This window comes from Delphinapterus leucas, chromosome 8 (assembly GCF_059928025.1).
Source record: "Delphinapterus leucas isolate spDelLeu-1000000601 "Yukka" chromosome 8, BTC_Dleu_Yukka2, whole genome shotgun sequence".
Classification (NCBI taxonomy): domain Eukaryota; kingdom Metazoa; phylum Chordata; class Mammalia; order Artiodactyla; family Monodontidae; genus Delphinapterus; species Delphinapterus leucas.
In genome coordinates, this window is record NC_143136.1 from 636653 (window position 1) to 649967 (window position 13315).

Consider the following 13315-nt stretch of genomic DNA (forward strand, 5'->3'; position numbering starts at 1 on the left):
GGGTGGGGTCCACAGCCTGCGCTCCAGGCCTCCGAGCTCGTCACAGCACGCAGGGACCACGTGTGCCCACTGGAAGGAGAGGGGCAGCACGCAGGCATACAGGAGATGCCCTTTATTACGCAGGTTAGCACAGCACACCTCCTGGGGGCTGATAAATTACGGGGACTTTGCTTTCCACCCTGCAGAGGTGTGTGGGGTGGGCAGCAGAGTGGTTTCTGCTGGACTTCCATGCGGCTGTGACCCAGGGGCCCTGTCCCACCCAGCCTGAAGGGCAGGGTCCTGCTCTGGAGGCAGAGAGAGGGCAGGTGGGCACCAGCCTCGGCAGTGCATGGAGCCGGGCCCATTTCCACGCACATGTGTGTTCGTCCCGCTGCCCCACGGGGCCAAGGGGTCTGGAGGGGGGGACACGGGACGCGCAGTCGTGGGCACATGCTGCTCTGCTTGCTCGGCTCTGTCCTCAGCCGGGCAGGGTGGGCTTCATGCCTCCTCCTCGGAGGTCCCGGCCCTCCCTGGTGAGGTGCTGGCGCTCTCGATCACCTCCATCCACCTGAGAAGAGGTTTCAGGACTGTCAGAACCGGGCCCCCCTCCCCCGCCCCCGGCAGATTGTTTGGGAAACAGGGGGCGTGCTCTGGCCATCAGACCAGTGGGTTTGCGCTCAACTGTCTTCCCAAGAGTGACCCCAAATAAGGAGGACATGGGACTCAGCATGGGCCAGTTAAAAGCCTGGAAGCAGTGTTCAGTCCTTCCTTTCCAGGACCCAGGAAACCCGCCTCTGGTGTCCTCAGTGGAAGCGGGAGAGCCGAGGAGATACGGGGGGCCCTGGCAGCCCCCCGCGAAATTACCTCCCTAACGTGTATTTGCTCTCAGCCCGGAAGAAGTAGACGTGGGACTTGAACTGGAGCTTGAAGACGTGCTCCTTGTGGATGCCGTCGGCCTCCCCGGGGAGGCTCACGCTGTAGCCCAGCAGCGGGAGGCTGGCCAGGGGGCAGTCATCCTGGAAGGCAGCAGGGCACGCGCTCGCCAGGCGCCCAGCCCCCCGCCTCTCCCCACACGGCAGCAGCGGCGGGGCCAGGCTCGTTCGGAACCGAGGGGGTTCCGTGAGGGCGCAGTGGGCGGGCCTGGCGGTCCTGCAGTGCCAAGGGCAGAGCCCCCCTCGGGCTCGGTGAAGCACCCCTACCTGGTGAGTTTTGTAGAAGAACAAACAGAAATTGGTGAAGACCACCCACAGCTTCTGCCAGCCACTGCTGTTCTTGAACTTCCTCAGCAGGTATCCCGAGAGCTGGTTCTGGAAGGAAAAGAAAAGCCTGTGGGCACGAGTGTCCAAGAACCGCCAGCCCCTAGACAGCCACTCTTGCGGGCTCTGTCCTCCCAGGGGCCTCCTGGGAGCAGGTGTCTCCCCAGGGTCACCCCCCACAGGCTTCGCTGGCTCCGCACTGACACGAACGTAGTGCCCTTCCCCGTGCTCTGACGCTCTGCTCGTCGGCAGCTAACAAAGAAGAGTGGAACGAAGTAGAATGGTGCTCAGTTTCTTTCCCGTCATCACCAATCCCCTGTAACAGACACGGAGCCCAGACAGGAAGGTTCTCAGATGGTGGGGGGCAGGGGTGCCCCGTAAACAGAGGCCCACGCAGCCAGCGGCCCAGCCTGCAGCGTGGCGCCCCTCTGTTAGGGAGAGGAGGGGCCGCCCCGCTTGGCCCCGAGGCCTGCGCCGCTCTGCGCTGGCCCTCGTGCCCTCCGGCATGGAGGCCGGCACCACCGCTTCCGTCCTCACACCTCGCGCTGGGGCGAGGCACACGGGCCCGAGTACATCCACAGACGGTAGGGCCCTCCTCATGACGCAGGCCTCTGCCCCCGTCGGGGCTGATGCTCACGAGGGCCCCGCGCCTCTGACACGTGAGGGGGTGGCACAGACGGTGGACGCGGTGTCCAGGGCCACTCCGCCGTCTTGCAGGCCCCAGCGAGCTGGCCACGATCCCTGCTCTTACCGCCCCCCCCCCCCCCCCCCGCCGTGTCAGGACCCACCCGCGCTCCTCGCCTGCTCTGCTGGTCCCTCCCCCGGCTTCGGCGGAAGCTCAGGACAAGTGCAGGCAGAGGTGGCCCGGGCGCAAAGAGGCCGCTCCCGGTGAGGGAGGCAGCCATCCCAGGATCCCGGGGCGACAGGCCCTTCGGAGAGAGCTCCTGACGGCGCCCTCCCGGCCCCGCCCACCCGGGCTGCTCTCCCCTGGCACCGTGGACCCCGGGTGTCCCATCAGCCCACACAAGCAGGGTCTCCAGTGGCCGCACCTCGACGGCCGCGCTGCGGTCGGCTCTGGAGATGCTGGTGGTGCGGTCCCAGCACACGTGCATGGCGGTGCTGGCCCGGTGCTGGCCCGGCCCCCCTGAGGAGCAGCGGGCCCTGCGAGCGTCGTCTTCCGACTCCTCCAGAGACACCTCGTCGGAGGGCCCTGGGGGAGAAGTCAGCCCCTGCTCAGAGGAGACGGGACCCGCCCCCGCCCCCGGCCAGCAGCAGGCAGGGCGCGAGACCACACGCTGCTCCTGCCAGAAGAGCTCCCGCCCGCCTGAAACGTTCCTCGTGGATGCAGAGCACGTGGGCCCAGCGGGCTGCCCGTGACCTGGGTGACACCCACGGGAAAGCTTCCTTGTCTCCTGGGGGCCCGGCCAGCACTCACTGCGGGGATGGGGGCACAGCACGCTGCCCAGCGGTGCCAGGGCCGTGTCGGCGTTGCTCTTGGCTGCATCGATGGCAGCGTTCAGGTCCCTCATCCACTTTTCTTTCTCCAGCTGGGTGCTGCGGGGCAGGGCCGAAGCTCAGCCACTGGGCAGGGCCCACAGCCGGGGCTTCCGGCCTTGCCCCCTCCCACTGGAGGGCAGAAGGTCAGGGTGCCTGCTTCCCCCCTCGTGCGCCCTGTCCTTCGGGTCCAGAGGGCTTGTCAGGACGCTACTGGAGGCCCAGCCTGCACCTGTCACGCTGGAACGGGGGTGCTCTACAGGGTACTTGGTTCCTGGAACGGGTGTTTAGGTCTCTGGGGCTGTGAAGCTGAAATATGAGACTGGGTCCTGGATCATAAATTAAGCTGCCAGGGTTTCCCAGTGGGAGTCCAGTGCCCTGTGCTCTGACATCAGCCAGGACCCCCGCAGGACGGGAGCTGAGAGCCAGGTGCCACCCGCCCAGAGGCAGGACGACACCTCCTTTGGAAGAAGCTGGGGACGCGGGCTCCCACAGGGGAGGGACCAGGCACAGCGTCCAGGCCGCCAGGAGCTCGGGTCGCCTTGCTGTCGACAGGGCGTGGAGAGTGGGGAAAGCGTCTGTTTGCTCCTGTGCTACGGCCCAGTCAGCCTCCTGCTGCCCAGCTCCGGGGCGGGAGGCACGTGACGCTAGGCCTCGGTGTGGCCGCCCCGCCGGGCTCCCCCCGCTAGCCCGCCGGCCCCCTCCCTTGAGCAGCCAGCAGTGTCACAGCCAGTCTCTGCGGATGGTCTCAACGGTCACAAGCTCCCACGGACAGTGAAGCTGCTCCTGCGGTCGCGTAGCTTTGAAGCAGCGCTCAAGGGGTTGTGTGTCCCCGTGACCGCGACACTCTCACAACTCAGAGGGGACCAGGGCCGCTGGGATGCGGAACGTGGGCGGGAGGCCCTTACCTGGCTGCCACCACGACTGTCTTCTGAGCGGCGTAGATGGTGAAACAGTGCGGGACAGACCACTCATTCTCACGTTCTTCCACCTGCGGGCGGGAGAGGAGGGGAGTGTGACCCGGAGCGGGGCTGGCGGAACCCGAGCTTGCGGCAGGACACAGGTGCCGACCAAGCCCACGCCGACTCTACGAGGGGTTACAGGAGACACAAGGGATCCCCGCGCCATGGCGCCTGCTGCCCAGGTGGGCAAGCTGAGGGCCATGGGCACCCAACTACCCACCGGTGGGTCCAGCACTATTAGCTGAAAATCAAGCACGGGAAAAAATGTTGAGCATTTTAGTTGAAAAGCAGTTGGACAATTCATGTTTATAAAGTGGTACCAAAAGCTAACAGAGTTAGATTCAGGCTAATCTCAGTTATAACAGAAGTAACTCCAGAACAAAGTATTCCTTAATCAGACCTAAAAGCCTAGAGGAGAAACTGTCCTCTGACCAAGTGAGCTTGTTCTAGGAATGAGGAAGGTGACTGATGGAACCCACCCTGTCACAAAGTCAAAGGGAGAAGAGTGACCATCCCCCTCCACATGCTGAAACACCTCTGCCAAAATTCCACACGTTATTTCTGATAATATCTCTTATATACAAACAGAAGGAAATGGTGTCTTTCACAAGCCAGGAGTCACCATCCTTCCCTCCACAGTCAGGAGCGAGGGCTGTCTGTCTGTCCCCAGGACCAGCCAGTTACAGGTGACCCACCCCAGAACATGGGACGCCAACCACCGAGCTTCACGCTGGACTTAAAAGGGTCTGAAACTAACAGGAGCGCAGCCAGCAGGAGAAGGTTATCAAGATGTCGGCCGCCCCCTCCAAGTCAATATGTAAATTTAATGCAATTTCCACAGAAACGCCAATGTTGTTTCTTGAAGGAATCTGTCCAAATGACTCCAAAGTTTATTTAGAAGAATTAAATAAATACTTGAGAAGAGCAAAGAACTGTTTAAAAAGAAGGACAAATAAGGGAAGGAACTTACCCACACAGTGACTAACCCTTATACCACCACTAGTTAAAAGAGTGCAGACTGATGTTGGGACAGACAGAAATGGAACAGAGCCTTCAGAAAGAGTCCAAGTGTAAGGACAAGAATTTTTTATATGATAAAGGCAGACTTTGGGATCAGTAAGAAAATGGAGGATGTAACAAATAATGGGAAAACTGACTATACGAGGAGAAAATGTTACATCCCAACCTAAAAACATCAAAACCAACAAATTTTAGGCGGATTAGGTAAAAGAGAAAAAACCGTAAGCATATCAGTAAAGAAAGTCCCACACGAACGTAGTCTTGGTGTGGGAAAGACTTTCTGAGCCCGTGCCAAGGACAGAAACCCTAAATTAGGAAAAGATGGACAGACCGACCACAGAAAAACGTCTAAGTTCACCCCTTCAACACGTATTCGTCGGGCCTCTGTGCCCGTGGCCATTCTAGGGACAAGACAAACGCGATCCCCGTCTGGAGGGACTTTATAAACTCTGAGGTGACACTGAACTGCAGGCAAAGTGACGGGAATTACGTACCTGGAAGGCACCTGAGACCTGGGAGGGTTTAGGAACGCTTCACAAACACTAACAGGCCAGAGCGACAGACGCGCCCGGTGCCTCCTGGGGGACAGCAGAGGGCGCAGGAAGCGGCCTTGCTGGCCATCCCTGGGGCGCGGAGGACGGGGTGGACGGCCAGCGCTGCCCAAGGCAGGGACGGAGCAGGCGCAGACGGGCCTGGAGGGAAGGCCACCCAGTCAGCCGCTCCTACAGCCACTCAGTGGGAACACGGAGCCCCAGGCTCACATACACGCGTGGCGGTTTATCTCAAGGCCGTAACTAAGGACGCATAGAAAGATCCAATGGTGCTGTTTCTAATTCTGAAAAACTAGACGTAGCCAAAACGTCCGGTGCAGGGAGCTAGTTAAATAAAGTGTGCTTCGGCGCCCCAATCCGCTACTCAGGGCTCCTGAGCCGGTGGCAGAAGCGGAGGACACAGGAGCATGTTCGAGGTGAACTGCCGAGCAAAACCAGTGCGGGTTACAATGCAGCTTGTGGAGGATGTTCCCCAGATGATGGCGAAATGCTGACAGCACTTACTACTGGGCAGTACCATGATGAGTGCTTTTCACCGTACATCTTCAGTTTTTCTCTATGCTGAAGGTATAATTTTTAAAAGTATACTTTAAAACAGATGGGGTCTGCTTCCAGGGATGGCAGGTGAGGTCATTCAAACTGACCCCTTTTTGCTGAGAGTTGGAAAAGCTGAACAAACGTTACAGAGACACCTGCGGAAGCTCTGACGCTCTCTGGAAGGCGGTGCAGTGCCCAGGGTGCGGATGGCGGGGAGAAGGGCCAGACGCCACGAAGGAGAAAGGGGCGGAGGACGGCGCTGACGCTTTGGGAATTGGGAACTGGACAGGGGTCGGACCCCACCCATCCTGCACCTGGACGGGACCTGGCAGGGCTGCAGGGAGAGGTGCTCACTGCGTAAGATGTTCTGGACAAACAGCACATCTTTATAGCAAAAACCTGAACTTGGCCTCCTATCTCTGCTGTTCCCAAAGATGGGTTCCAGGCCGAGTCTAGGTTTACACTCAAGAGGGAGTCTCTCCATGACCTTTAAGGCCACAGAAGGCACTGACCACGGAGGAGAAGACAGACCGCATCCCATTAAGACGAAGAATTCCCGCTCATCAGAGACAATACTAACACGCCACGCTGCACTGAGACGGTGGGGATGCGGACACACCCTGGCGGCATGTGGTGTGGACAGAGCATGAGGTGCGGCCCAGGCCCTCAAGAGCTCTGAAGACAGAGCTTGCGCCTCTTCACGGGGTGGAGGTCAAAGGGCAAACGAGAGGACACAGCACGACTCAGTGGAGGTCACCGGGAGCTTCCCTGGGGCCAGTCCTGCCCTGCAGCCCACCCTCTCTTTAGCGGTGGCGGTCTCTGTTTTACCATTGTAAAGCTGTGTGTGTGTGAAATAACTAAGTATGATGCCAAAAGAAACCAAAATCGTCAGTATAAAAGAGAGAAGTATAAAATCAAGGAAGTGAAAACTCTACAGTCTTAAGAATTAGGGGTCCAGCTTTCTCTTTTCAAAGCTGTGTCAGCACCCAACCCCTCCAGCAGCACGGTGGCCCCAGCGCCCGACCCGGGTTTTTCATGGAGTCTCCCACCAAAGGACAGGGCTCCCTGGGAGGAGTAGGTGGGTTCCTGGCGGAGCTGGGCCTTGTCCTGCAGGGGCTGGTGGCCTTGGTCAAGAGGCCCTGGAGGGGCCGCAGGTGGGGCTGTTTGAGCACCAAGAACAGTAGCCATAACAGGGTGAAAAGGCGTGAACAGCCCGGCAGGTGCTGCCATGCGGCGCGGCCCCCGACCCCCGGTCCGGCCCCACCCGGCGCCGGGCGCTCACCAGCATGCCGCGCAGCGGAAGGAGTCCCCGGATCCGGAAGTGGCTGGTCCCTGAGGCACCTCTGCCTGTGTACAGCAGCATGTCTGAGAACTGAGGGACCAGAAGCTTTAGACAAATGAATTGTAAAAACAAGTAACAAGGATTCAACATCCTAACAATCAGACCAACTTCAACTCCAAGGGCCCCGTGTGCTTACGCAGTTTGCTGGAGGTTTTTGGCAGAAAAAGGATTTTTGTTCCATTCGTACAGTCATTTTGCCCAGGGGTGACCAGCAACCACATGGGCCAGCAGACCTCTTGGCCGGCGGGAGGCGCTGGGGGGCTGGTCCTGAAAGTCACCCCCAACCAGGAAGGCTGGGGTTTGAATCCACTAGCTGGGCGCGAGGAAGGGAGCTGACAAAAGGGGACCTGCTGGCGGCAGGGACTCGCTGGGAGGACCTCTGGGCTCGTGAGTAAGGCCCTGCGAACTGACGCTGGCATGAGCAGAGCGGTCCTGCAGCCGCAGGTGTGTGGATTTTTCTACCTTCGGGCTTTTGCTCATCCTGCAGACAGGTGCCCAGAATCCAGAATAAGGAAGGTGGCAGGCCCGGGAGTGTTTCTGCGACCCTCTCCTGGCTCCTGACAATGAGGCCGCCCGCCTGGACCGCGCCCATCGCACCTACCAGAAAGAACATCCTCTGCTGTAGGCCCTTCCTGGTGAGCTTGTGGAGGCAGCCCTCACGGATAAACTCCTGCAAGACACCATCGGGGTCCCTGTGTGCTGGCCGAGGGCACCTCGGCAGATGGCACATCACCCTCCACGCCCCTCGCAGGCCCCCTCGGGCCCTTCCGCGGCGCCCTCCTGCCCGGATGGATGCCTGATGATCCGCCGTGCCACTCCAGCCTCCCTCCCGTCCGCTCCCCTCGGTCACCCGCATCCTGTTTGGTGTCGGTTAACTCGGTGCCTGGTCTCTGAGCTCCCACAGGCCGGCTGTGCTGAGAGCCGGCACACAAGGCAAAGGGCATTGTTGAGAGGCAGCTTCTGGAAGGTTCCACCATGGAGATGACGTGAGTTCAGCTTTGAGAAAAGCTGGGCGGGGCAGCTTGAGAATGGGAGGGAGGAGGACAGGACACCTGGTTCCCACCAAACGTCACAGGGGACTTGTCAGCTGCCACCCTGGCGCTTGAGCAGAGGATTCCTAAGGCCACGAAGGTGCTACGGCCCAGAGTGAGACCCTCCCGTGGGCTGAGGCTCAGCGGAAGCCCCCCGTGTCCCGGGCAGCCCTCTCCCCCCGGGACTCGGGGCTCCCCTCACCGCCGGGCCAGGCCCCGCACCTGCCTCCGGGGTACAGATGTCCGACATCCCTAACTGCCTGCGCCCTGGCTGAAGCACTGTCCCGGGGGCCCCAACAGTCCACTTTGGACGATTTCTGGGGACTCTTCTACCGTCCGCTGTTCTATCAGACAAACAGCACGGGCTGGTGCCCTGAGAACACCCCGGCCTTAACAGCCCTCAGATGACCTGAGCAAAGGCACAGGGAGGAGAGCTCACCCAGTAATCCTCACGGACACAGCGAGATGAGAAACCAGCCCCAACCCAAGGGACAGCCCTGCAGGAGGAGGAGGGCGGCCCCCAGCCCTCTCTGGGCCGCAGCTGGCAGGCCTTCCTGCCGTCGTTGCAGGGCCAGCTCCGCCGCTCCCCAGAGACCCCAGCCCTTGGGGGTGCGCTCCCCGAGGTCCCGCCTCCTCGACGCCTGGCAGTGCTCACCCTCGGGGCCTCGTCACCCACCTTCAGTTCACAGCCCTGCTCTTCGACCCTGCGCTCAGACGGCTGGGGTGGGCTCGTCTCTGACTGATGCACGCATTTCACTTGGGGAGGCCAGGAACCCCGGGGGTTAAGGCAGGACTCGGAGACCCTAATAGCAGCGGTGATGGCAGCAAGGCCGCCCCGGGGAGCCCGCCCTGGCCTCTGCTCTACGTGGCTGCTCTTGTTTATTTGCCCCTCTGGTGACAGTTTCCTGGGGCCACCATCTATAAGTCACTGCGTGGGGCGCTCAGAGAAACAACAGTGTAACAAGAGCCCTCCCACCTCCCAGGAGCTCCCAGCCAGCAGCACCCCTGGGAGCCGTCAAGGAGGGAAAGGAAACGGGGCTGTCCTGGCTCCCAGCCAAGGCCCTGCTCCAGGAGGGCAAAACCTTCCTATCTTAGTCTTGTTTCTTTGAGCTCATGGTCCCACACTCACAGTACCTTTCTTCTAACAAGGCTAATGCAAAACAGGATTTATACACCCACGCTCCAATACTCTTACGTTTGTGCTGAGACAGGAACATCTCACATCCCTGTGCAACCCTTTGTTTTCGGGATCTTAGTTCCCTGACCAGGGATCGAACCTGCGCCCCCTGCATTGGAAGCGCGGATTCTTAACCACTGGACCTGTGCAACCCTTAAAACAATTTTCTTTTGCTGACAGTACTGAGTCCAAAGCAAAAGGAATTAGTGACAGAAAGTAAGCAGCCCGGGAGACATACAGACCCATGGATACAACTGAAGGTTCAAAAACGAACTCACACTCCACGGCCCACTGATTTTTGACAAAGGAGTGAAGACAGTTCAGCAAAGGTGTTGGGACAACTATATATCCACTTGGAAAAGAGCAAAGTTGGACCCATATCTCACACCATACACAAAACTCAAAATGATCAGCTCTAAATGTAAGAGCTAAAACATAAACAACTTTTAGATGAAAACACAGAGATAAATCTTCATACCTTGGATTAGGCAACAGTTTCTTAGCTATGACACCTAAAGCACAAGCAACCAAAGAAAAAACAGACAAATTAGACATCAGCTAAATTAAAACCTTTAGTGTTGTAAATGATACCATCAAGAAAGTGAAAAGATAACCCACAAAATGGGAGAACATATTGCAAGTCATAGTCTGGCAAGGGTCTGGTATCCAGAGTAGATAAGGAATCTCGCAACAGTAAAAACACAACCCAATTAAAAGGTGGGCAAAAGACTTGAACAGGCATTTCTCCAAAGAAGGCACAGAAATGACCAATAAACATATGAAAAGATGCTTGATGTTAGTCACTAGGGAAATGCAAATCACAACCACGAAGGGATGCCACTATGTACCACCAGGATGGCTAGAATCAAAGACAAGATATGGAGAAGGGCTTCCCTGGTGGCACAGTGGTTGAGAGTCCGCCTGCCGATGCAGGGGACGCGGGTTCATGCCCCGGTCCAGGAAGATCCCACATGCCGCGGAGCGGCTGGGCCTGTGAGCCATGGCCGCTGAGCCTGCGCGTCCGGAGCCTGTGCTCCGCAATGGGAGAGGCCACAACGGTGAGAGGCCCGCGTACCGCAAAAAAAAAAAAAAAAAAAGACATGGAGAAGTCGGAACCATTCTATACCCTTGGCGGGAACGTAAAGTGGTGCAGCCACTGTGGACAACTCTGGCGGTTCCTCAAAATGTTAAACACAGGCCCGGCAATTCCACTCCTAGGTATGTACGTTTGTGCCCAGGAGAAATGAAAACACATGTTCACACAAGGACTTGTACGTGACGTTCACAGAAGCACTATTCACAATGGCCGAAAAGTGGAAACAACCCAAGTGTCTATCAGCAGATGAACAGGTAACCAAAATACGGTGTCTCCAGAGAATGAACACTATTCAGGCACAAGAAACAATGAAGCCCCAACACAACACACAACACGAATGAAGCCTGAAGACACTGTGCTGAGTGAAAGAAGTGAGACACAGAAGGCCACACACCGTGAGAGTCCATGTGTATGAAATGTCCGGAGAGAAGCCCAGAGACAGAAAGCCGATCAGAAGCTGCCAGGGACCGGGGAGCGGGGCGGGGGGTGGCTGCTGACAGCGATGGGGTTTCTTTTCGGGGAATGAAAATGTTCTGGAATTAGTGGTGACGGTTGCACAACCTCATGAATATACTGAGAGCCACCAAGTCACACATTTTGAATTATATCTCAATTAAAAACAGTAACCAGTTCACAGAACTTTCTCAAAGTCACTCACCCTGCCGGGAGCAATAAGGTTCTCTATGCCGACCAAGTCCCGCTGCAGCTCCATCAGCTTCTGGAGGTTCTCCAGCCGGACGAGGCTGTGCTGGAGTGTGGAGGTCACCTCCGTGATGGCCTTGAGGGCTTCTGCGTGGGGAGGTCCCTCAGTACAGGTGCCCGGGCAGGTGAGCTGGGGGTGGCATGGTCGAAACCCTCCACCCACCAATTTGTGACAGGAACTGACAATTTACAGGTGGTTTTAATTCCAGGAACATTGTACTCAAACTCCTCACAGGACTGCTAGGGACAGCAAGTGTGGGTCCCTGCAGATGACCTGAAACGTGGACTCGTTCAGCCCAAACTGCTGACTAGCCAACGCTCACGCTCGGTAAAGAGAAAGGGCAGAGTCTTTATAAACAACTATTTAAGGTTACGGGCAAAGCAGCGTCGCCCACCCTCATTTTACCTGTGCTGCTCTTCTTTCACATTTCCCCTAAAATGCATGGAAACATTCTGGGCAATTTTGTCCCCTCCTTTTTGGCAAACACAAAACACTTGCTTTTAGGATGCAGAGGAAGGGCGCTGTCCACATCATATGGTCTGTTTTGCTCCCTGTACGTCAGAAAGTATCTGATCTATTCTCAGGACACCGGGAGACCCGCTGGAAGGAAGGGCTACCTAGCTCTTCGTATTGTACTTTCAGAGACAGACAGCGGTGACCGGACCTGAGAGGCAGTGACTTCCTGCTCTACGTTTGTGCTGCAGCTGGAAGTCAGTCCTATCTGAGGTCACAAGGGTCAGGGTTTATCCCTTCGTCCCTCTCACCAAAGTCAGGAATGACAAAGCCCACCGACATCAGAAGCTTCCCCCAGGCCACGTGGCCCCCCAGGTGTGCGGCTCAGAAGCAGACCACCGACCCCCTGCCCTGGGCGCCGCGGGCGGAGGACGGGGTGCCCGCGGGGGCGGGGTGTTGGGCGCGCACTCACCGCGGCGGTCGGCGCGGTCCTGGTCGCCGCGGTCGGGGTCCTGGCCGGGGTCCTGGCGGTCGGGGGCGCACAGGCGGCGCAGGAGCAGCCGGTAGTGGCGCAGGCGCTGCAGCGGCTTCAGCAGGAAGGCGTTCAGCGGCAGGTAGCAGACTTTCTGCAGCTCGAAGTCCCGGCGCAGCGCCTCCAGCCTCCGCAGGCGCCTGCTTGCAGCTTCCAGCTCCGTCAGGACCTCGTGGAGCCTCTGGAAGTGGCGGGTGAGCGCCTGCGGGGCGGGGGGCGGCTGAGCGGCGGCCCCCGGGCCCCGCCCTCCCCTGTCCGGTCTCCCCCTACACCGGTCTGCCTCGGTGGGCATCACAGGGGACCCGCCGGGCTGGAGAAGCGCCGCCCGGCGGCCGCGCGTGCGTGTGGGCCCTAAGTTCACGCCGCGCGCCTCTGCCTCCGGGACGCGCTCAGCACCCGCCCCCAAAACCGGGGGCCTGGAGGCACGGCGGGGCCTCGGGGGCGGGGCCTCGGCGACGAGCTGGCGGCGCCCACCCCATCGCTCCCGGTCCCGCGAGAGCGCCGAGCGCTGGAAGCACGACCCGCGCCGCCGCCCGGAGCGCTGAGGCCGCAGGAAAGGCCGGGAACGGGCGCGAGCTCAGCAGGAGCCGCTGCACCGGCCCGCGGCTCTGAGGGGAGCCTGGCCCGGCGGGACGCAGCCCCGGGGGACCGCTCTTTATCCTGAGGAGAGCGTGTGGGGACGAGAGTGCCGGCCAGCGCTGCGCTGCGCGGAAGGCGGCTCTCAGAGGACGTGCCCTGAGGGGGGCGTGTCCCGAGGGGAAATAACGCTCGGAGCAGAGCGCGGGCTGACCTGTACGCCGTCCTCTCGGGACGCCGCGCTTCCTGAGGGGAAAGCTGCCCTGACTTGTGCACCACTCTCAGGGGAACACTGTCCTGACGGGGAGGCCGGCGTCCACACGGCCAGCTGCTAGGTCGAGAGCCGCGCGCACACCCGCGCTACCTTTAACTGAAGCATGTTGCTGAGCAGGACGTCCCCGATTCGTCGGTGGTCGCCTGTGGCCTGGGCACTGGAAGACCCCTCCCTGGAGTGGAGACGGACAGACAGACACGGTCAAAACCTCGCGACAGCCTGTGAGATACGCTTCGCTTGCTGCCAGTGCCATGGTGGGTCCCAGGCTCAGCAAGAACCTCTGAGGGCGAGGCCGTACTTGACAGAGGCAGTTGGCACATCTCAGCCATCCT

General features: G+C 59.4%; 1 protein-coding gene across 1 annotated transcript in view; it reads right to left on the reverse strand.

Annotated features, from left to right (window-relative positions):
* Positions 1-87: 87 nt before the first annotated feature.
* FARP2 (FERM, ARH/RhoGEF and pleckstrin domain protein 2) overlaps positions 88-13315 on the reverse strand; it is a 91767-nt gene continuing 78539 nt past the window's right edge. The window contains exons 18-29 of the mRNA XM_089916102.1: positions 13074-13155; positions 12074-12335; positions 11104-11234; positions 7743-7811; positions 7082-7171; positions 3912-3932; positions 3638-3720; positions 2671-2789; positions 2285-2445; positions 1179-1286; positions 844-995; positions 88-547 (exon numbers count right to left, since the gene is read on the reverse strand). Of these exons, the coding sequence (XP_089772228.1) occupies positions 478-547; positions 844-995; positions 1179-1286; positions 2285-2445; positions 2671-2789; positions 3638-3720; positions 3912-3932; positions 7082-7171; positions 7743-7811; positions 11104-11234; positions 12074-12335; positions 13074-13155 (1348 nt within the window). The 3' untranslated portion in view covers positions 88-477. The remainder of the gene's footprint in view (positions 548-843; positions 996-1178; positions 1287-2284; positions 2446-2670; positions 2790-3637; positions 3721-3911; positions 3933-7081; positions 7172-7742; positions 7812-11103; positions 11235-12073; positions 12336-13073; positions 13156-13315) is intronic.